General features: G+C 39.8%; 1 protein-coding gene across 1 annotated transcript in view; it reads right to left on the reverse strand.

The window, feature by feature from the left end:
• Nucleotides 1-25,323, reverse strand: part of LOC122808672 (asialoglycoprotein receptor 1-like) — a 963,364-nt gene that overhangs the window by 222,880 nt on the left and 715,161 nt on the right. Inside the window, exon 5 of the mRNA XM_044079650.1 lies at nt 9,835-9,980. Within this exon, the coding sequence (XP_043935585.1) occupies nt 9,835-9,980 (146 nt within the window). The remainder of the gene's footprint in view (nt 1-9,834; nt 9,981-25,323) is intronic.

Consider the following 25,323-nt stretch of genomic DNA (forward strand, 5'->3'; position numbering starts at 1 on the left):
GCTAACACATACACACACACATTACATCATCATGGCCCATACCATTATTCTTGCCCCTCACACACACACACACACACACACACACACACACACACACACACACACACACACACACACACACACACACACACACATACATGTTGATTGGATGGCTCACTGTAGGCCTCTGGCAGACCAGCAACACACCCTGTGCATATGATGAAACCTGTGCCATCTCCTGTCATCTGTAACATCGATGCAGGAACAGGCTACCATGGTGCTGATGCACAGGGTGTCTTTATAGCAGTATAGCAATGTCAGCATGTTGTCAGCAGTAGAGTATAATGATATGCTTGAAGGTGTAGCTGAGCACGCATGATGCATTAAAGCTATGATTGTCATTGTAATGTTGTTTACACCAGTGTTAGTTCCAATTGTATATTGTCCGCCCATGTGCCACTTGGCTGATGTGTGCAATATTGGCAGCATGTGTTAGAGAGTGGACAGTATGTGTGGGATGTGTGTAGCACATATATGCAGGTGTACAGTTGTGGAAATGGTGGAGGTGCACTGTCTGCATGTATGTGCATAGTGGACACATGGGCAGGGTGACATGCTCTGTATTACACAGTAACACTCCATAGTTTCTATTGGTGGCCAGTATGTATTGTACTACACACATTTTGGAACCTGACTACACAAGTGTGTATCACATGGCTTGACACTGTGCTGTGGGTGATACTGTTACTATCTGTCATTGTTTCACATTCTGGTAGTATACATGACTGCAACAGCCTGATCATAACTGATAGCTGATGTCCTGATGACTGACACACAGATGTAGGACACACAGCAACATTTGGATCCTTCAGGTACTATACTATGCCAGTAACCATTGGTATTCAGCTGCACCCATTACTGAGACCACTCCTGTTCGGCATATGGCTCTCTTAGGTACAAGCAATCACAGTAGGGATATGTCTGTCCATGTGTGCTAATGCATACTGTGGCCTATACTGCATTCTCCAGGTGACACACACATCCTCCACAAGGGTATCATACAGACAGATACCTGTTGTCAAACCCATGCTGTAAAGCTATAGATGAAACTAAGCGTAGTCATCCACCTTTACGGAACATAGTATCCCCACAGTACCACATAGGTAGTAGCCACCAACATCATGAACAGGTACTAATGTGTACATGCAACCTAGTGTTACGTCATCTCTCCTTTGATAATCACATTCCCTAAGGTATTTTGGAATCCCTCGGTGGATCACATAAGCAATCAGGGGTCTGCATGCATGTCCACAAAGGTTGTTGTACACCTATAATGCATAGTCATCATTGACAGACTCTGCTGTGTTTGAACAGGTCTTATATATACCTCGGCCATAAACCCTCACACACACAATTCAATAGAAACCGTAATGACTGTGTGTGACACGGATGACCTAGGCCAGGCATCACTGCAGTGGCTGGCCTTGTCACAAGCATACAGATGTGACCTAAGGTCTGTGAAGCAGCAGCCCAGTTTGGCAAAGATGCCAAATGTGTACTTGGATAAAGCAGGGTTCCCACACATGCAATACTTGAGGTGACGTACGTATATGTATTTGCCTCATAGCTACCTCACATGTGCAATGTCTACTGATATGTCATACGGTAGTAAAAGCAAAACCCCCAACACTGTCACAGACATGGAGCACACGCACTCACCAAGTGCAGGATTCAACCCCCTTCCTAACTACATCATGATACTAGAGAGGTACGCATTAACATGATGCGCTATACACATTACTGGGGGGTTTGCTTTTTCGACAGGTATATTTGCTGGATGGTGACATCATCAGATATGACAAAGATGTGTATACCACTTTTAAGGTGTTTTACTACTCTCCAAAATGGTTGCTCCTCTCCAAGGAGAACACACACAGTTGCAGGATTCAAACCACTATCTAGCAACTTCATGATACTAGAAGAGCATGCATTAGCATGACGCACTGTACACATTACTGGGGTTGTTGTTTTCCACAGGTATATTTGTAGGATGGTGACATCATCGGACATGACAAAGATGTGTATACCACTTTTAAGGTGTTTTACTACTCTCCAAAAAGGTTGATCCTCTCCAAGAAGATCACACACTTGTCAGTTGCAGGATTCAAACCCCTACCTAATTACTTCATAATACTAGAGGAGTATGTATTAGCATGATGCACTATACACATTACTGGGGCTTTTTTTTTCCACAGGTATATTTGTAGGATGGTGACATCATCAGACATGACAAAGATGTGTATACCACTTTTAAGGTGTTTTACTACTCTCCAAAAAGGTTGCTCCTCTCCAAGGAGATCACACACAGTTGTAGGATTTAAACCCATACCTAACTACTTCATGATATTAGAAGAGGACGCATTAGCACAATGTGCTATACACATTACTGGGGCTTTGTTTTTCCACAGGTATATTTGTAGGATGGTGACATCATCAGACATGACAAAGATGTGTATAGCACTTTTAAGGTGTTTTACTACTCTCCAGTAAGGTTGCTCCTCTCCAAGGAGATCACACACACTTCTCAGTTGCAGGATTCAAACCCCTACTTAATGATACTAGAGGAGTATGCATTAGCACAGCACACTCTACACATTACTGGGGTTTCTTGTTTCCACAGGCATATTTGTAGGATGGTGACATCATCAGACATGACAAAGATGTGTATACCACTTTTGAGGTGTTTTACTACTCTCCAAAAAGGTTGCTCCTCTCCAAGGAGATCACACACAAACACACTTGTCAAGTGCAGGATTCAAACTCCTACCTAACTACTTCATGATACTAGTGGAGTATGCATTAGCACAATACGCTATACACATTACTGGAGGCTCTTTTTTCCACAGGTATAGTTGTAGGATGGTGACATCATCAGACTTGACAAAGATTGGTTTACCACTTTTAAGGTGTTTTACGACCCTCCTAAAAGGTTGCTCTTTCCCAAGGAGACCACACACACACACTTGTCAAATGCAGGATTCAAACCCCTACTTAATTACTTCATGATACCAGAGGAGTATGCATTTACACACCATGCTACACACATTACTTTTCACAGGTTTAGTTGTAGGATGGTGACATCATCAGACTATACAAAGTGGGTTACATTAGGTGACATTAGGTGGGCTACATTGAAGGAATGTCTACACACGTTGGCCATGTCATCATCAAAGGGGTGTGTACTATCTACCTGTGTCCCCAGGGCCATAATGACTTTCTCCGTACATACTGGATCACCACCTATGTGGTAATTTGTGTGCACTTTGTTGTACCCAAAGGGGATAACTATGCATTCTTTGGCATTCAGCTTGAGCCCATTGTTTTGACACTAGGTATCTGTCTCTGTAAGACACTTCTAGAGGATGTCTGTGTTAGCCATGCAGTCGGTTATGGACCACAGTTACCATTCATCTGCAGACCTGTTCAGCCATACACCTCCCATGCTTGCCTCTACCTCTGAGCAGTATCTACTGAACAGGTGGGGTCCCAGGACCAAGACCTGTGGGATGCCATTTGTGACTGGCTTAGAGTTGGACATGGCACCAGCAACTCTGAACATGTGTGTTTGATCTGTGAGCCACCTGGCCACCCATCCTGTGATGTAGCTGTTAATGTTTCAGCTGGTATGCTTGTCCATGATGACAGAGTGGGGAATGGTGTGGAAAGTCCTTCGTGAGGTCCGGGTGGGCTGTGTGGACTACTTTCACCTCTGTATCCTTGGTAACTGTTTGAAATAAGTCAACTAGGTTTGGGAGCCAGGATCTGACTTTAACAAAGCGAAGGTTTGGAGAGTACAGTGTCTGGAGGTCTCCAATGCCTCTGTTAATGGGTTCCATGACAATTTGCTCAATAGCTCTGTAGACCAGGCTGAGTAGACATATTGGGCAATGGTGTCCATGTTCTGTTATGGCACCCCCTTTCTGGAGCTGGATGACTGTGTATGCCATTCTTTGGGTACATAGCCTGTGGTATGCTTGTGTCTGGGCAGTGAATGTGAGTGAGGGTCCAGTTCTTCATGGGTCTAGTGTATGACACAGCCTGGGACACCATCCAGACACATTCATGCTGTGTTCTCAGCTTTGGTGAGGGCTGTCTTTACCTGCATGTCCATGACGTCTGGGGCTCTGCATCCTTCTGTGCTGGACACAGGCCTTTTTGGGGGTGATGGGGGGTGTTTACACTGAACGTGTCCCCCTGGATGTGGGCAATGATAGTTGGTTTGGTGTATTTATTTTGTTTTTTCAGTAGCTGACAGCATATTTGGAGGTTGACACCTACATGTCTGGTATAGCTACCATAGATTTTGTGGTTGTCATTCTTACATTCCTTGGCTATTTGTCTTTAGAAACTGTCCTTGGATTATTTTATGAAAGAGCATTGTTTCATCCTGATAATGATCAGTGATGCGTTTCCTTTAGTGAAGTTGGCTTTATCATGTGTTCGTTTCCTCCTTCTGTTGTCTAGCTTATTTATGGGCAACAACCACCTGATTGTTGCCTTATTTTTGGAGGTGTGCATCTTGGTTTTATTTGTGATGTCTCAATCCATGCATCCCTGTAGATACTCATAGGATGCACTTGTAAATGATTCTGCGGTTTATATACCATTATCCTATAGCAAGAGGGCTTTGGAACACTCCACTTTGGTCTTGGGAAGTGTGCAGTTTGCTTTTGCAAATGTCTTCACAGTGGTTTCATTGACTGGGTAGGGGGGTCGGATGTGGATGTCCAGTGTGATTACTTCATGATCTGATATTACCAGCAAGGGGTTTATCTCTGTAGTTGAACACTGGTACCCCATGTTGGTGATGATCATGTCCAGTATGTTGTCACCTCTAGTGGGTGTGGTGACCAGCTGTTCCAGGGTGTTAGGGTTTTTAAACTCTAGGAAACATTGGGCAAAGGACGTTGTACATGAGTAATTCCACCACTCACTGTTTGGGTAGTTGTAATCTCCTCATATAATGGTGTTGGATAGGACCTTTATACTTTCCACTTTTCTCCAGAATACTGAGTGAGGTTCCTGAGACAAGGTACATGATCTGTAGCAGGCTACAATCTGATGGGCAGCTTTGGCCAATGTTACTTGCACTTGCATGGTCTACAAGGCCTCATGCTGTGCCACTAATCTGAAGGTGTGGGTATCCATAGGGTAAATGGGTACACCCCTTCCTTTTGTATTTCACTCGTGGTTTTGGGTCCAAAGGTCAAAGGGATAGTGAGTGTTTTACGTGGACCATATCCAACAGCTCTGTGTTTGACATTGCTTTGTATGTTAGGCAGTGAACACCTCTGAGTGGGCGATATGCAAGGGAGTACATATGGAGCATTTTGAGATGGTCTGTGTATGGCATGTATTTCAGGCCACTAATGCTGTTTGTGTGGTATTGCTGCTGGCTTTCTAGTTGTTGCAGTTGTCTTGTGAGGTACATAGCAACAGTGGTGTTGTACTCTATTATAGTTCTAGTGAGTGATGAGTGGAGGGGGACATTGTCATCTTCCATTCTGCATGAGATGCATTTTGTGATGAGGTGTGCCATATGGGAGGGTTTCCTGTCTACTGTGGGAATGTGATTAGCACAGTTGTATACACTGTCCACCTGTGACCCAAGGTCCCTTGTCACACTTTCAGTGTGAAGTATACTACCACCTCTGTTGTAGTTCTTGGCTACAGAGTTTTTAACATAGGGGATGACAATGCACCTTTTGGTATTGAGCTAGAGCCCATGGCTTTGACAACAGCCATCTGTCCCAGTGAGGCCCTTTTGTAGGATGTCCACATCTTTTGTGTTTACCATTATGGCTCCTGGTTTGCAGTCCTCTGGTAAATTCAGCTGCCACAGACCTGCCATGTTAATGTTTACTTCAGGGAAGTAGATACTACACAGCCTGGGAAGTTATCTGGTCCCATGGCTGCTGTGATACTGGCTTTGGAGAGTGTTTATTACCTGTGCAGCCATGATGACAGCAACTTTGCAGTCTTCCATTATGGAGATGTGCTCTTTCATGGGTGTGAGGGGGGTACAGTTAACAGTGATCCTATCTGCCTGGAAGTTGGCAATATCAGTTGGCTCTGTACATTTACTTCCATTGAGCTGTAACTCGGAACAGATCTGACTGTAACCATGACATGAACCTGTCTGTTGGGCAGAGATCTCCTGAGTAGACAGTATGCCACAGAGTACAGATTGGGTTACATTCAGTCTTGTTACATGGGGTGGCTATTTGAGGCCAGTAATCCACTTGTTAAGGTACTTCATTGTTTTTTCTAACTGCTGAATGTGCCTAGTCGGATTCATCGCAAGTGTGTTGTGGTACTCTCTGACAGGTCTGATGACTGCTGAGTAGTGGGAACCTCCTTTGACCTACGTGCACAGACCTTGGTAGTTTGTGTGAACACATAGCATGATTTTCAAACCACTTTGTGAATGTGTTTCTGGAAGTAGAGATGACTATCCACATTTGTCCATAGATACCTAATTATCACATCCATATTTAGCCTAAGTGTGTGAGCATCCCCAGTATGAGCTTTCAGTATGTTGCTGCCTGACATTTGGTTCATTTCTTTAAGTGTGTAAGCATGCCCAGTATGATCTTTCAGTGTGATAGTCAGGTTCATAGTCATATATATATACTAGGCTAGCTGCCCTTGTGGGCCATTTTAAGCCTAGACAATTATCCCTTGTGAGAGTCAAACCCTGCACCTTGTGTTTGTAAGGCAAACACCTTAACCATTAGGCCACCCTCCTAACCCTCCCATGATGCTGAATGGAATCCACTACATTTGTTGGAGTGTGTGAGCACGCCCAGTATATACATTTATACTATATGTGTATGGAAAATCAAGTTGTATTTTTACAGCAGGGCTCACCTTTGTGTCATAGATCAACAGGGATCATGCTGTGCCTGCAGGGCTTCCATGCAACACTTTGCATAGACTTACTAACATTTCTACATACAGGGGGAACAGCTATTCTTTGTACATTTCTACCCGGGGGCACACCTGATTGTTACTGTGGGTGTACATAGGATGTGGGTTTCACCTGACACTTATACACATTTGCTATGCTTGCACTGCTATGTACAGGACACCATTTCAGTCTGTACTGTTGCCTATCATAGTGGCTTGAGGCATACTTCTGTACTACAGATGTTGGCATCCAATGTCACGTATATTACACTGCGACTTCATAGCCTACATAACCCACATCACACCGCCTAGCCTGATGTTCTCGGTTGGCATAGGCGTGTGGGGGAGGTTACCCATTTGTCTCTTTAGGGGCATGATACTGCATTTCTTTGTGTTTGCATTACTGTACAATTGTCCTGCTGTGTCTATGCCATCGAAATGCTATTATGGCTTAGTGGTTCAGTACTGTGACTACAGTGGAAAGTATTCTGGGTTTGAGCCCTGTCAGTGCTTTTTATTGCCATGCTGGGCAGACCAGACTGCTTAAGGAACAGTACAGCAGATATGAGCATGTTTAACTGACTTTGCTCAACTTTGGCCAACCTTGCCCAATGTTGCCCGACGTTGCCCTAGTTGGCACGAGCAATTTTGTTTACATATACTAGATATTGGTAAAAGGTGCTTAGCACTGCTTTATATTGCTTAAAACATGGCAATCATGCCTCAGGTGGTGCTGCAGGGCTGCCTATGTCAGATGCACATACTACACTCCCTATACATGTTTGGAAACAGGTAGTGTCATGTTAGACATCCCTATTATTTTATGTGTGAGTCAGAGGGAGGTATCATTTCCAGGGTTCCTACTGAGCCAGTGTATGTGCTATGCGTTGCCTCTTTGCCAAGGCTAAGGCATACTGGGCACACCTCCTTCTGCCTACTGGGGCAGGCTTAGGTTGTTCCTCCTCTGAGTCACGCTGTGCCTGTGCAGGCCTTGGCAATGGTCGGGGGCTGTTTGGCCCTGCACCATGCTGTTCCTGCTGCAGCTGTTTTTGCAGGATCATATTGTGTAGCATGGCACATACCATGACAATTTGGGTACATGTAGTTGGTGAGTACTGCAAGGCTCCACCAGATGTGTCCAGGCACCAGAACTGTGACTTGAGCATCCCAAACACACGCTCGATTATATTTCATGTTTGTGCATATGCCTCATTATGGAGTTCTTGTTCAGGTGTGTGCATTTCTGATGGGTGTCATCAGCCACGGCTCCAGTGCGTATCCAGCATCCCCCACTAGGTGACCATCAGGGATGTCCCCATTGGCAAATGTCTGTTACAGCTGTGTCAGATGCCAGATATGGGAGTCGTGGTAGCTTCCAGGGCAGGCAGCACACACATTCTGTATTATGCCCTGGGCATCGCACACAACCTGGCAGTTGATGGAGTGGAAGCCCTTGCGGTTGATGTAGGCCCTACCCCGCTCACCGGCTGGTGCTTTGATGTGTATGTGCGTGCAGTCAATTGCACCCACTACTTCAGGGTGTTCCGCTATTTGCTGGAAGAGACGCATATTGCTGGCCAATACCTCACGGGAATTGGGGAAATATACATGATCACCGACATGTGCTGACATGGCATTCAGGAACTGGTGCAGTACCCTGGATGCTGATGCCTGTGAAATCCCCATCATATCACCAGTTGGTCTCTGGAAGGTACCTGTTGCTAGTATTCTTAGGCCAACACATACCTTGGTTGCCACTGGGATGGGTTCCCCTCTGTTGGTTCTGTGTGTGAGGCATGGCCTGCACAGCTCAACAATTTGCTGCAGGAGCTCTCTGTCCACTCTATAGCGCTCCACTATTTTCAGCTCATGTAGCTCCTGGTAGGTTACCCTGGGTCTGTACACTCTTCTCCGTCTCCTCACTCTGGGTTGCTCAGCAGCATTCGCAATTGCACCACCCTCAGCATCTTGCACATGTCGCCTTATAATAGCAATGGCAGCCCCTAACATTCTTTTGTCTCAGTTAAGCTTTTTAAGTTTTCACTTCTCTTTGTAGACTGCAGTGTTGCAGTGTTTCTGAGAAATACATGGGGGAATGTTGTTTGCAGAGTTTTAAGTGCTGGGCTGGGCTAGGCTAGTGTACTGCCTGTGTAATTGGCTGATTCTGATTGATTTCACCTGTCCGCTCTGCTAGTTCTCCTTGGTTAACTTCCGACTTCTTCCTTTCCTTCCTTTTCCCATTTCTGTTTCCACAGGGGGCAGCAGCGTGCAAATAAGTGCAAACACGCGTACACGAGCACACACAGGCTTACACAGGCTTACACGGGCTTAGGCGGGTGCACAATCGTGCATATACACTTAGACAGCCTTACACAGGCTTACATGGGCGCACACATGTGCACACAGGCTTAGAACAGTTTACAGGCGCGCACACGCACGCTTTCAGCAGCAAATGAGGTAATTTGCGTAAACTAACCCTGTCCGTGCAAGAGTCATTTTAGGAGCTCTCTTGCACGCCCCTGCCGGCTTTTCCTGGATCGCTTGGCAGACATGTTGGCTTGCTGGAGTCTTACTCTACTCTTAGACTCCGTGCAAGCCTTCACGAATCCGGCCCACTATCTTTTGGTGTGCTGTTATAGACATTTTAAGAGGAAATCAGTTTATGGTATAGTAATAGCCAGCACTGCTTCCTGTAAAACACTGTCACAACAAACCTTCAGTAGACAAGAAAAGTCCTGTCTATAGTAATTACATTTTGTCTGCATTGCTCCATTACAGGTACCATCAATTAATTAAGACACTGTGTAAAAAAATCTCTCTCTCTCTCCCACTCACTTTCTCTTGGGCAAGGTATGTCAGCCATCAAAAACTTTGGGAAGTACTTACGAATTTGCATTGTTTCTGCAGTCACAAAGTGTCCCATCTACCCATTTCCATCTCCCCTCTACTTCAGTGTCGGTCAACCCAATCCAGTACCACAGCTGTTGATTCAGTTTTCTATTCAAGTCTTCTACGTTCTGCCTTAAGAAATCCTAGAATAAGAAAAATATGTCATAAAATTATTCCACATGCTGAGAGATTCTTTCAATTGCATTAATTAAGGATATTTAGGCATATACATCCATTTTAGACATAATTTTTAATTTATTTACTCCTCCAACATTTATTTTTGTTGTGACATGAAATATAAAAAGAAAAGATAATAATTACAGCAATTTAAGCATGCATTCCACATGTGCAATTAGATTTTTCTCTACTTATAAACTAAATATAAATGTCATAACTATGAACATATAACACCCCTGTTACATCAACAGCTGAGTCATAACAAGGTAGGTAGTAGAAATTAACTTGCTGGAAAGAAGGGGAGCTTGGGTTATCCATTGCATTTCATGAACACTCCAAAAATACATTTAGTTGTTTTATTCGTACTGGAAACTGACTCAGGATATTATTTTTACCTATTGTTTTCATTAATAATGAATAAGCAACAAAGCCATGGTGATAGTCTTATAAAAGCAACAGACAATTGCATATAATATAAACCTCTCACTCTCTAGCTTTCATTACTCCATCATGTGACCTGCTTATAATGCTACACTGGTGGACAGTGTTCATATCAGCTTCATCTGAATTTCAGAAACTATATGGTTGATATGACATCAAATCTCTTAATCATGAGCTGAGCAACTTCGAACCACAAAACATGCAGATACTCCTTTGAATCTAATATGGCAGCCTAGAAATTCCTTGAAGTAATTTTTTTATCTACCTTATAATTATAGGCATCAGGAGAAATCCAAGCACTTAAGACACCACACCCTTACAGATCTTGTCTTCATCTCACTTTTACACCTATGTGCTGTGTTTTTTATTAAACCACATTCCATTGCCTTTACCTTCACATCCATTTCTAATTTCCTTCTCTACTACCTGGACTTTAATCTATTCCACTTCTTCTTTCAAAATAAATCCACAGTTCATGGCCTTATTTTCCTTTCTTTTTTTCAGCTCCATTTATGTATGTGACACATATCTCACTATTTCTATTGCCCTAGCTTTCAGTCCATTTCAGGAAAAATCTTTATTACTCATACATTTTTCAACTTCAAAACACTAAGCTGTGAATTATGGAACTTGAGATGTCAGTTAATGAAACTCAATTATTTTAAGGACATATTTAGACACTGTGAAATATAGAAATAAATCCATGGGCATACAGGTCTTAGGTTCATAGGTATGTACTAGGCTAATGACTACAAAGGCCTTTTTATGCCTAGCCATGCTTCCCAAATATCTGACAAGTTCTGGTACTCTTGCTAAGTGTAAACAAGGGCTTGGGAGATGAAACATTTATGAGCATTTACTGGTTGCCTGTGTTCATTAGAGACATAGGTGACAAACCAGGGATGATTTCCTGTCCCCATCCAATTGTACTAGAAATATTTGAACTGAATTATGGAGAAACTCTGCTTCTCACATATGGAGAACCTATTACAGAGAAGGGGTAGTATCTAGGATACATATTTGTCAATCCAGCAGGTCTTATGTATATCACAGGCAAGGTTTAAGTCTTTAGAATGGGTAATTCTGGTGCTGTTTGTTTTGTGGATATGCAGGAGGTCCATCAGGGTGGGGTCTGACAATGCCTTGTAAGCCTGACATAGATCTTCCTTCAACAGCCTGTAGGATACAGAATACAGGGATAGGGCCTTGAAGCAGTATGCATAGCACATGTTACTTACATTCTGTATTCTTTTAGTGAGGTAACTCTGTGGATGTTCCAGTTGTTGGATGTGTCTGGTTAGTGACATACCAAGGGGGCATTGTACTCAATGATATGTCTGATGAATGCTGGATACAGTGGAACAATGACCTCCTTGGTATGGTGATATCATACCTTTGTTTATAATCTGCACAACATAGAATGATTTCCTCACTACTACAGACATGTGATGATCAAAGGCAAGATTACTGTCTATGCGTGTCCCCAAGTTTTTGACTACTGGATCATCTGTTATTGGTGTATCAATATCATAGTTACCAGACTGGATGACTTCCCGAAGGATACTATTATATACTTCTTGGCAATTTGTTTTAGTCCATGGCTTTGACACCAGTTATTTATCTGTGTCAGCCCTTCTTAGAGAACATTTGTGTCAGTGGGGATTCTATCACTGTACCTAATTTGCAATCACCTATAAATGTAGTCAGCCAGTGGCCATTGCCATTAGCCTTGACTTCAGAAAAGTAAATGACAAAAAGGAGTGGTCCCAGGACTGATCCCTGGGGGACGCCACTTGTAAATGGCTTCTTTGTAGAGGTGGACTCCCTAATTCTAACTTCATGGATCTTGTCTGTGAGCCAGCTGGCTATCCAGTGGGTAACATAAAGGTTTATACCTAACCTCCTGAGTTTGTCAACAATGCTCGAGTGGGGTATTGTGCCAAATGCCTTGGCCAGTTCAAGGTAGGCAGTATGAACCATTTTGTCCTCATCCATTGCTTTGGTGATTTTGGTGACTTTATCAAAGAAGTCCACCAGGTTGAGTAGGCAATACCTGTCCTTAATGGAACCAAAGTGGGTTGGGTGTAGTGTCTGGAGACATCATATGTCTTCACTGGTCATTTCCATAATAATTCTATCCATGGCTTTGCATATGAGACAAGCAAGACTTATGGGTCTGTAGTTTGCAGGATCTGTATATGGCCCACCTTTGTACAGAGGAATGACTGCTGCTGTTCTCCATTCATAAAGCACAAAGCTTGTTTGGAGGATATAGATAAACAGCAATTCCAGAGGCCCTGATAGCTCATGTTTCATGCCATTTAGTAGGCACCCTGGGATGCTGTCTGGGCCCACTGATACAGTGTTCTTGGCCTTAGAAAGAGCATTAAGGATAGGTTCCCTGATGACAGCAGGGGAGTTATATTTGAAGGTATTTCCTGAGAGAAGTTAAGGGGAGAGAGAGGTACATTTGCAGCTAAATTTGTCAGCCAGTAGGTTTGCTATATGGTCTGCCTCAGTATAGGTGGCTCCATTAATGAAGAGTTCTGCAAACAACTGTGTCTTGTCTTTGAGGTTGTGGAAATAGCTAAAGAATACCTTGTGGTTGTCCTTGGACTGGGAGGCCAAATTTACTTCAAATTTGGCATGGGTAGACTTTATTTGTCCTCTGAGTGGTTTGTTTAGTTTGATATCACTGCTTTTATCCTGCTGGGTGCTACACATCCTAATTTTTTGCCATTATTTTCTTACTTCTGTTATACAGGCTATTGATGTTGTGATTCTACCAGTGTGGCTTATTTTTTGAGTTAGTTCTATACTTCTTCCTAGTGAGCACACCTGCCTGCATGGAGCTACTAATATTTTTGTATGGGGTTTCTTTGAAAAGTTCCACATAGGCAACAGTGTTCTCAGGGTTTATGAGGGCTTGAAATTTTGCAATCGCTTAATTTATTTTATTTTTATTTTTATTTTATTTTACATTTGTTAACTGGGATAGTCTGACTGGATTTTGGTCCATTTTCAACAGAGTCCAGGGAAGAAAAGCTCCGTAGATAACATGCATACAGACAGAGTAGCTTTGACAATTGTATACTTTTGTACAAGACAGTTACATACTATGACAATTATATACTTTGTGCAAGAACACTTACAAAAAACTATTCCAGATATGCCAGTATATATGGCAGAATTAAGAATTATAGGCTTTCATGCGCAAACACAGTAATTATGGCAGTAGATAGCTGTATAAATTCTCCTACAAGACAGCAGTACAATCACTAGACTGTCAACTGAAATGCCTGAAGTATCACAGTTATGGTAACGATAGTTTCAAACATGAAGCCAGGTTTTTTAGAGATCCATAGTAAATGGAGAAAGGGCTAGTCAGGGTTTGTACAGGGGCATAGCCAGTGTATTTTTAAGTGTTCTTTAAGAGCTGTTTTAAATTGAGTTAAAGAGGGGACTGCAGAGAGTTCAGCAGGAAGTAAGTTCCAGATTTTGCCTACAGAGTTGGTAAATGGAGAATCACCAGCTAAGTTGTTGGATTTAATAGTTTGCATTAGCATTCTATAGAAGGATCGGAGAGTTTTTAGGTTAATGTACGGGATGGTGACATTTTTGAATGTGTGTGTGTCATTTCTGGTTGATAGAGAACTTTGTGTGCCACAATTACTTGATTACACTGAATATGACAGGGTAGTTCTAGCCAGCCTAGAGGTGAAGGCTAAGACAATGGTGTTGCCGAAATGGGGAACATGTGGCAAATTGGGCAATATTATTATAGCAGCTAGTGAGTTTATTTAAGTCAGATTTACTTAGATTTGTAAAAATCGGAGAGACATATAGCAGGGTTGAAAGTAAATGTGTTTGGACAATCATGGTCTTAGCAGTTGGGTAAGGAATTGTTTAATCTTATATAAAGAGCCGAGTTTCTTATTTACTGTCTTAATCGAACGGTCGATGTGAGCATTGAACTTGAGATTGTTGTTGATTAGTACACCGAGTAGCTTGGTAGTAGGTTCCGGTGAAATTATGGTTCCATTGTTGGATTTTATGGTAAGTAATGGCAAAGGAACCTTATTAGTGGGGTGAATAGTAACAGCTTTGTTTTATTTGGGTTTAATAGAAGACGCCGGTGAGTGATCCAGTTTTCTACTTTATTAAAGGTGCTTTGGGATAAATTCTGTAGATCTTTTGGGGAGGAAGCAGAGCAAATTAGGGTCGAGTCATCCACATATACTGAATACAAGTTGCTTTTGGGATGACTGCATTCAAATCATTAATGAAGATGGAGAATAGAAGCGGACCTAATATAGACCCCTGAGGGACTCCAAGGGTAATTGGTAATAGGGTGGATAGATTCCCCTTCCATAATACAGCTTGTTGTCTGCCACCTAGATAAGACTGGAACCAGAGACTTGCATGGTTATCTAGTGAGAGTGTTTGTAGTGTACTTATTGTCGAATGCCTTGGATAGGTCTAAGAAAAGGGCAGAGGAGAGTTTGTTGTTGCTACAGTTTTGATTTATTGTATTAGAGAATGATAGGAGGGCTGAGGCTGTACTATGGTTTGGTCTAAAACCATGCTGGGAGGAGGCTAGAAGATTGTTCAGATTGAGACAGGGTAGGAATTGTTTATGGATACATTTTTCCATGATTTTTGCCAAAGGTGACAGGATGGCTATAGGTCTATAGTTTGATAATTCAGTGGATTTACCCCCTTTATGAAGAGTAATAATGTGGGAGAGCTTCCATATGGAAGGGATATAGGCTTTGTGGGTAGTTCTATTATTCAGTGTTGAAATGGAGTATGCTGATTCATCTGCGGCATTTTGAAGATACTCTGCCAGGAGGAGGTTTGCTGATAGTGTGGTGGGTTTTAGTTTCTTGATCAGTGACCTGATAAGTGATGTTGGTACTGGTTGAAAGCTGAAGGACAGATGTGTTTTGGGTGCGGGGTCAATAGTACTTGGGCTATCGGTGGCTAGGTTGTTGGCGAGGGATTGTATTGTTTCTGTAAATAAGGTGTTAAAGGTGTTAGCCACATTTTCTGGAGTTTTTTGGAGGGTAGTCAAGGGGGTAGGGGTAGTGGAATGTCCTGGGTGGAGGAGGTTATTTAAAGTAGTCCAAAATTTCTGTGGGTGATTTTGGTGTTTCTGTTGTAGGTGACAATAATATTTTTTTTTGTCTAGCGTAATGGACTTCTTTGTATCGTTCCTTAGCTGTTTGTATACTAGTTGGTGTTTTGGGGATTTGGTGTTTCTCCACAAGGCCCAGGCTTTATTCCTTTTTATGACTTTTTGTCTGGTATCTTTTGACACCCATGGTGCTACTTTCTTATTGGTTCTGATTATTCAGTTAGGAGTATAATTGTCAAGGATAGCAAGAAACTTAGAGTTAAAGTAAACAACTGCTTCATCTAGTGGGAGCCATTTTAGGTGAGACCAGTCACATGACTTGAGCTTACTTTGGAATATAGTTTGGTTAAAGTTCTTTTTGCTCCTTATAGTTTTGATGGTAGGTTGCTGAGTGATGTCAATTTTTTGCCTGATTATATAGGTGAGGTAGTGATCACTAATATCCTCAGGTTGGGTGCCTGTTTTATACATGTAGGAGTGGTTGTTTATGAGAATCCATTCTAGAATACTTTCTTTGTTGTGGGGCTTACTGATTCTAGTGGGGGAAGATATGATCTGAGTAAAGTTGTATATATTTATGTAGGTGGTAGGGAGGTCTGAGGAGCAGGTCGATATTAAAGTCCCCAAAACAATGGTTTCTTGTGGGCAGTTTATGGATAGCCACTGGAGGATATCTTCTAGGGTATCTGTGTTATTACCTGGAGGAATATACATGCAGATAATATTTATAGATTTATGTTTGTTAATTTGCATTTTAGTAATAAGTATTTCTGCATTATTTGTTTAGGGAGCTTGTGGCAGACTAGATATGGTTACATCTAATGTGGCTTTATACAATACTGCTACTCCTCCTCCCTTTCTAGAGGTGCGGTCTAGTCTTAGTATATTATATCCTGGGGGTATGACCTCATTGTCAGTAGTAGTAGGTTTGAGCCAGGTTTCAGTAAGGCAAAGTATATCAGAGAAGTGTATGGCCAAGAGGGCATGCATGTAATGGATTTTATTATTTAAGCTTCTTATATTGACAAATATATATATATATATATATATATATATATATATATATATATATATATATATATATATATATATATTCTACTTATATAGTAGGAAGTTAGCCGTAGGGTAGTTCCTGAATATTCCAGGGTTAGCTGGATTTCCAGGTTTTATTTTTACTACAAAAGAGACAATTTTGTAGTCTGACCTTACCAGAGAAGACATTTCACTAGGGAGTGTGCAGAACTCTGTTTTATTAGAGAGGACTAGATCCAGTATGCTTGCACCCTTGGTCAGAGTATTGACAATATGATGCTTGGAGGTTCTGTTTACAATCTCTAGGCCTGTACATTTGGTGTTGAATATGATTCTATGATTTATTATTAATGCTGTTTGGTTGAATAAAGATCACTGAAAATCACTGTCAGTAATCACTGAGGCTTCACTTTTCCATGCTATTGTGTGACTGTGAAGATGGAATATATTAGATAGGTTGTAGGAGGTGGTCTTCTCTCACATAAGTCGTAAAGGGTCACTTGTCCCTCCTGCAAAAAAATATTTCTTTTTCAGTTATAGTGTGTTTCCAGTGATTTGTATTCATCCAAATGGTATTCAGGGTAAATGTGCTTATTGGCATATCAACATGGTTCTCTGTTTTTGTATGACAAGTATCACAATTGGATGTATTTATTTATTTATTTATTTATTTATTTATTCATAGACTAGTGATCCCAAATGATCAGTTGCAGGCTCAGCTCAGGTTGCATGAATAGCAACAGAAAACTGTGCTTCATCCTGCCATTAATATATAAAATGCATCAGTGTAGGAAACTCTGGATGTACATAGAGGTAAACATCTATAATATGTGGAGACAGGAAACTGTGCATTTACACATAGGTTAGCATGTTGTCAAACAAACATTTCAAAATCAAAATGAGTGCACATATTTACCTAAGAAGAGCAAGAAAAGGAAAAAAAAGAAAAACAAAAGGAACTGAGGAGAAAAAAATACCTAGCCCCTGACTCTAGGCAGAAACTAGCTCAGGTCTTCTGCCTTCCACGTCTACTTTATGCCTCATCTTTTCACATCTAACTGGGAAAAGCCGAAAGACAAACAAACAAACATAGTGTTGCAAGATTTGATAGTAACCAACCGTAAAAATCTCATCACTGCCATACACTAAAACAACTCCAGTAGCTTGACTTCCCCAGCACCTGCTTCACTCCCAGCTGCAAATGACTCATACTCTGCTCTTAAAACCCATTTCCTGTCCTGCTGTATCCTCACTAATATCACATTATACCCCTCCCATACCTCTCTGCAGCTCTGACCTGCTCCTTCTGGACACTTATAAACCAAACAAAAACATTGGTAAACTTCTTTACAAATATAGCATTTCCCATACATGGAACAAACCCCCCTTAACATCCAAATCATTTCTAACATAAATTTCTTTAAATCCGAACTTAAAACTTTTCTTCTAAATGCCAGCACCTGTCACTGCAATGATCCTACATAAATCCCACCTTACTACCTCTCACACTTTTAACACTGACTTATTGCAAGTGCCCTGTCTTGTTTGTATCTCTTTTTCTTTTTGTTGATTAAGAAAAAAATTCTAACTTTTGCACTGCATGTTATGCACATTATTGGAATGTTTATATAAACTTAATTCTCAGCCTTTTTTTAAATGTCTATTGTTCTCATGTAAAGCACATCATTGCAATGTCTGCATAAAACGTCATTGTCAGATGTCTATCTTTTTTTGTAACGTAATAACTGTCTGTAGATTTTCTCCTTGGGTCTCCACTGAAAATGGAAATGAAGTTGGACTAACCTGGTTAACACATGACAAATAAATAATAAATAAATAAGTAAAAAATATGAAGGCGAGAATAAGGAAGACGGGCAGTTGTAGAGTAAGATTAAGTATAGATTATGCAACTGTATATAAGGGTAAACATCTGAAATGCCAGGTTCTACTAGATGTGGTCACAAAATATGGACAAGGACTAATATATATGTATATCTATCTATCTATCTATCTATATATATATATATATATATATATATATATATATATATATAAAATCTGAAATGGCCATTTCCTGGACCATTCCTTTTTCTCCAATGTATGGTGATCTCAGAGCTAGTATATATAGGTTCAGGAGGTGTGGTGGGCTTGCCCCCACATGTAAGAGTGAAGGGGGAACAAGCACCCTGTAAAAAAGAAATTCAAAAGAGTAGACTAATGTTCTATATACGTTCTTCTCCTGGATTTTCAATCTATTTTTTGGTCTGTTGACATTCCGCATTATGTATGATGACACTTTAATAGGGAGCCATATATAGTTAGGATATCATTAGCTAATTAGTAAGGCTCACAGTTGAGAGCCTGAGGGATTGAATTCTGTAGAATTATATTAGAATGTTAGGTATTATCTATCAGGTAGGTCAGCGAATAGACATGTAAATAGAAAGAAGGTGAGTGAGGTGGAGGGGTCTGTTGTTAGCACATAGACTGGAGGAGATACAGATTTATTTGACATGCCTTGTATTCAGACAATTGCATTCATATTGCTTTTTTAGAAAGTGCTTGAACCAACATCTGAAAGCTGTGTAGCCCTTGTGTTCATCTAGACCATGAGAAAGTGGCTGCTGTAGTTTTGGGACAAAGACTGAGAAATTATGATTCATAAAAATTAGCCTGAAATAGGGTGCTTTTACCATTGGGCCACTTATGTCTCCACTTCTGAGTTTATAGGCCACAGATGAAGCAAACAGCTTTGAGTTGAGATTAATGTGTTTTGCTTTTAATATTTTAATCATTACTATTGTTTTGTTGTTGCATGTGGCCAAGTTCATGCAGTATTAGTAATGACATAGATTCAGTACAAGCATTAACTTTGTAAACATTATGTATCAGCAAATCAGAGAATTTTCATTCATTTTGTGAACTGGTACAGACTGGAGTACAGAGACTAGTCTAGTAAAATAGATAGCACTACTTTACCAGTATTGTACTATTTGTTTAATATAATTTGGGATTAAAAGTACATTCACTGTTTAATTGTGTCAATATTATGTAGAAGATCCCTTGGCATCAAACTACTTAAAATATTTAGAATAGATGTCTCTATCCTTTGGTGCTGTTACAGTTTTTGCCTAGTGGATTAAAGCTGGATTTTTTTACCATTTACTGCCTGATTCTCCTTCAGCTTCCTTCCTTTTGGTTAATTGTTACACAGTAAGATAAGATGCCTTAGGTAATTCACATAGATATAAGATGTCACTGTACAGTTTTGTCTAGGTATTAGGTCATGAGGTTTTGTGACGAGTTTATGCTGAAAACAGAATAGCTTTTTCTGTGAAAATGTGCTACTAGTTTTCTACAAATTCTAATATGGGTGCAGAGTTTCAAGTAATAAGCTGCATGTTGCCTCAGAGTATAGGGACTTGGAATGAAAACAGAAGATGTGACATAGCTTGGGTATTGTTTGCTCTGTGTGACACAGAAGGGTATTCTAGAATGGATCTAGAGGTCGTAAGTAGTTTGCTTGATTGCACGTTTTGAGTAGAAATGAGCAGATGTAAGTTTATTATGTAAGCTTACAGTGAGAAGTAAGAGGGCACTGTGGTCACACACGGGAAACCGCTTGGCACATGAAAGTGAAGTACATGGATACTCAGAGGGAGGGAACAGAAGAATAATTCTGCAGGTTCTCTTAGAAAGGCTTTGAATGTTATATAGACTTTTTTTACCAGTGTAAGTGGGTAAAAGGGGATTGCATTCAATATGAATTTGTTGGACTCCTTAAATAATGACTGCTGTGCCTTAAGACATCTTTAATGAATATAATTTATGCCCTCTCTTTATAGCATCTATACAGTAGTTTGTTAATTTCATCTTTCAGTAGGTCAGTATGCAAGGACATTGAGAAAGAAGATTCCAGGATGAGTCCTGGGTATTTAAAGGGGGGCATGGTCGGTGGTTCTGCTGTTATTCAATAGAGCAATGGCTGGTTTGAGAAGTATTTTGGTGTGTGTAATATTCCAAAGATAATACATTTCATTTTGTAGCCTATGCACATCACTCTTTAGTCTGCAGATATTTATCATGATTGCTGTGGTCCATGTGGTGTAGTCAGTGTGGATATATTGCTGTTGATAGTGAATGAAGGGGAGTATCTATAATGCACTAAATCATGAGCATAAACAATAATAGGACACATTTTATGTCTGAATGAAGGTGTTTTATGAACCATGTGAATAACAGGCTGCCAAAACCTGAGAATTAAGAAGCTTCAAAGATTTATTAAGTACTGGAAGGTAATTAATTTCCTACTTTGACCTTGAAAATATTGGTTGGACAGATGGATCTGAAACCTTGTTTCAGTGAATGCATTCTATCTACAATAATATGTCCTCTATTTTCAGTATTCATCTGGTACATTAGGAAGCATTTACAAAAAGACGTAAATGCTCTGTATAACCTCTTCCAAAATGAATAAGCCCTCCAGAATGGTGATGAGGTAGCCATAATTTGATAACTAGAAAATTAAGATTGCCTTGTTATTTGGATCTGTAGTTATCTTGTTTGATAATTCATAGGAATTCCTTTGTGCCTTTCGTTAATTTTATTATTTGACTGGAATAGACCGGCTTGAAATGGGTAGTCATTTTGGTAATATCATCAGCTTTTAAATCAGATTCATTCTTATTACAATTGAACAAATACAGAATAGCATCCCCAGCGTAAGAGTTATACATGGGTTAATCAAGTAATTTATCATGTCATATCTCACTATGGAATAAATACAATTCAAGATAAAAAAGGTGAAATAACTAAACAAAAAGTAAAATGCATTCCAATATTAAAGAGTATCAGCATTTGATAAGCTAAACTTAGAAAAAAACAATGTATAATAAGACATAATCTTTAGAAAAAAGGTTTTGTGAAATCTTCAATTACTTAAATAGAATAGAAAAAGCATTAATGAAACTTAGCTAAGACAAATAGCATTTTCTAAGTTTAGTGGTTGGTCTATGTGTTAATACCTAATATCCAGAATTTAAGTTTTTCAAATGAAGAAATGCAGTTCTTTTAACAAAGGTAGAATGGTTATGCCATTTAAAATAATGTATTTACATGTGGACAATGCTGGGATATATTATATCATTGTCTTGATTATATCACCTGGGAGTACATTATATTGCATTTTCAGGGAAGTGAAGAATGCTGTATTTCCTTACTATCTTAAAAAGTAAAAACCAACAGTGTGCATTTTTTTATAGAAATCCAATTCATTAAAAATGTTTTCCACTAATTTTATGAAATATCAGTAATGATAGTATTTTCCTAGTGTTCCTTAACTCATTACACGCTAGTGACACTTCCAGATGTTTCTGCAGTTACATCCTACTGTCGTCTGTAGGCATCAAATATTGTTTGTTCATATTTGCATTGATAATTCCAAAACCATGCTACATGCAATGTATTAAAATATTTTATCTTAAGGCTTACACCATGGCAAACACAACTGCATTGATATTTGACATCTGTTTAGTGCAGGTAAAGAAATATTAATTGCTGGTCATATAGTATTTATTTCTATTGTCACAAACTTCATGTTTCTCTACATATCTAGACAAAAAGCACATACACGACTGTTAAGCCTCATATGACAGCTCTCAGCTGAATGAATAAAATGCTGTTGACAGTATGTGTGTAACTTGAGTAGTTGCTAAGCTATTGTAAGTTGTTAACAACATATTACGAATGTAATAGTTATTGTGTTTACTGTGCCTTATAAAATCCATAAAAAACTGGTAGGCAGAAGTCTGTAAAACCACTTTAATTAGCAAGTACAAAAACACAAACAAAGTAAAAACAAGATGAGTGCTTTCATACCAGAACTGGGTACTTCATCAGATCTAATGCAAAATACAAAGCAGCTGTCTTTAAGTACACTAATGTTTTAAGCCACATGACTTTAGTAAGGGTTTAATAGGAATGCAATCATTTAACCCTTTACCTTTCGTGGCTTGAAGGATAGCAATCCATTTTATTTCAACACACTCTGTGCGAGTTTTAATGTCACCCCCTCACAGACTAAGTTCACATATTTCTAGGACCGTAAATTTAAACCAATGATTATTTCCAGCATGATTAACATGTTTGAAAAGAGCATTCTTCTCATCACACAGAGTGGGTGACAATCACTAATAGTAGCAGAAGTGTCATGGACTCCAAAAAATGGTCTAGTTCGAGCTTCTCTAAAGGAGATTGTATCATTCTGTGCCATAGTGATCTCAGTGTCACTATAGCCTCTATCACCCACCCTGTTCAGAACAGATGAACCTCACTTACTTCAATGACACTAGCTTTATCTTTGATATAGTTAAAAGACATTGGAGAGTACTTGTAACAGATGAAAGATGCAGAGAGCTGTTAGGTAACACCCGTTCTTTTTGCTTTAAAATCATCCATCTTTAAAGAAGATGCTATGTTACAAACCTCTACTACAAAAGACTAATAGTAATGTAATATGAAAGATAGGTACTTTTCCTTGTCACCATTGCAGTGTGCATCGCTATGTTAGGACAGATGATCAATTTGTACATCCAGATACCAATCATGTCTTTAATATCAATGTTTATGCAAATTGTGGTACATGTAACTTAGTATACTGTGCTTCCTGCGAGATCTGTAAAGCTTTTTACATTGGTAAGATGAATCGTTGTCTTAGGGACCGTATCAGGGAACATCTTTATAGCATAAACAAATGTGATGAGAAGAATGTTCTTTTCAAACATGTTAATCATGCTGGAAATAATAATTGGTTTAAATTTATGATCCTAGAAATATGTGAACTTAGTCTGCGAGGGGGTGACATTAAAACTCGCACAGAGTGTGTTGAAATAAAATGGATTACTATTCTTCAAGTCACGAAAGGTAAAGGGTTAAATGATTGTATTCCTATTAAACCCTTACTAAAGTCACGTGACTTGAAACATCAGTATACTTAAAGACAGCTGCTTTGTATTTTGCATTAGATCTGATGAAGTACCCAGTTCTGATATGAAAGCGCTCATCTTGTTTTTACTTTGTTTGTGTTTTTGTACTTGCTAATTAAAGTGGTTTTATGGTCTTCTGCCTACCAGTTTTTTATACATTTTTGCTGCTTCATATACTGGTTGCTCTACTTGCTTTCTTTGTTCGTACTTATAAAATCCAGTTTAACACCCAGACCTTAAAGAATACTGCTACTATAAAAATAGTTTGTGCTGAAGTGTTTGGCATTTACCCTTCTATACTAACCCCTATGGTTCTAGAGATATGAACATTTGTATGAAATGTGAGGACATAATTTGATTCTATCACAAAGCTTAGGCTCCGCCTATTGGAAATTATAGTGCAAACTTCCAGAGCTCTGTTGGAGGGAATGAGTTAACAGAAGCATGCCTTCTTTTTCACAAAGTAGTCAGATTTTTATATTTTGGTAAAAAACAGTGTTTGTAGTTAATAAATGTATGAAGCCATATAATAACACGTTGATGTTCTATAATCCTTGGGGGTATATGGCAAATCTTAGAGAATGGAAAATAATTCTTAATTGTAAATATTGACAGATGGAGGTATTACAGTATCAAGATGAATGCTGTAACAAGAAAGATGAAGACACACCCAGGACATAACACAATAAAAACTGGTTCATAAATAGTTACTAATCTCATGATTCAGAAGACCATTGAGGAACCTAACCCATGTACCCAAAAGAACTGCATAGTTGTGACATGCTCAATATCATACAGTAGGCAAATGGAGGCAAATGGTGTCAAAACCTGGACCACAGAAAACAGCTGGTTAATAGCCATAAACTTAAAATTCTGTGCTAACTGCAAGACTAGGACATTCTCTTCTGTCCAGTCATCCTAGAATAGACTGCTATCATTAAATACACATGGCATATTCAGAGCTTCCTAATGAAACCCCATCTGCTTAATGAAAAATTGCTTTTCTTGGCATGTTTTTTTCTACTTAATCTAGGACAAACAAATGCAATGTACATATTCAATTCTGATTAATATGTACTAACATGGCTTCTGGTAAAACTGATAGAAAGGGTTGCTGAAGGACTGTAAAAGAACTGAGAGAAGAAAGATGCCCATGCATATGCCATCAGGATAGCAAGAGTGTGCATTGCCAAAAAAAAGAGGTAGTAAAAGCTTGTCCGTACTCATTCGACAATAAAGGGGAGATATAGTCCTATACAAAGACACCCATTGTTTTCTGCACTTCAGTAGATGAGTCAGATAATCTGTTTACTTGCAAGAGCAGAAACAATACTATTATTTTAGGTAGAATTGTCCACTTCAAGGTGCATGGGGCAGGATTCAATAAACTCTACATGGCTTGCTAAAACTGTATGTGCATCATCCCATAACACACACATGATAATATGTTGGTTTCTACTCAATAAGTGCTCTAGATGATGTGTAGATCTGTGCAAAAATGGCAAAGATGGAATGCAAATTACTTCATAAGAAGCTGAACTCCATGGTAATCACAAATCTGAGATGGTGGAGCTATTCAACAAGCTTTAAAGCAATCATGTTCACTTAGTGTATCCATCTGCCGTGTATTCCAAAATCTATTGGAATACAGCCACGGAAACTATACTGGAGGGAAAGAATGTTAGGGGCTTCTGCTGCTGTTCTGCATGTGTATGT

This window comes from Protopterus annectens, chromosome 8.part0, assembly GCF_019279795.1.
Source record: "Protopterus annectens isolate FY-2018-M chromosome 8.part0, PAN1.0, whole genome shotgun sequence".
NCBI classification, from domain to species: domain Eukaryota; kingdom Metazoa; phylum Chordata; order Ceratodontiformes; family Protopteridae; genus Protopterus; species Protopterus annectens.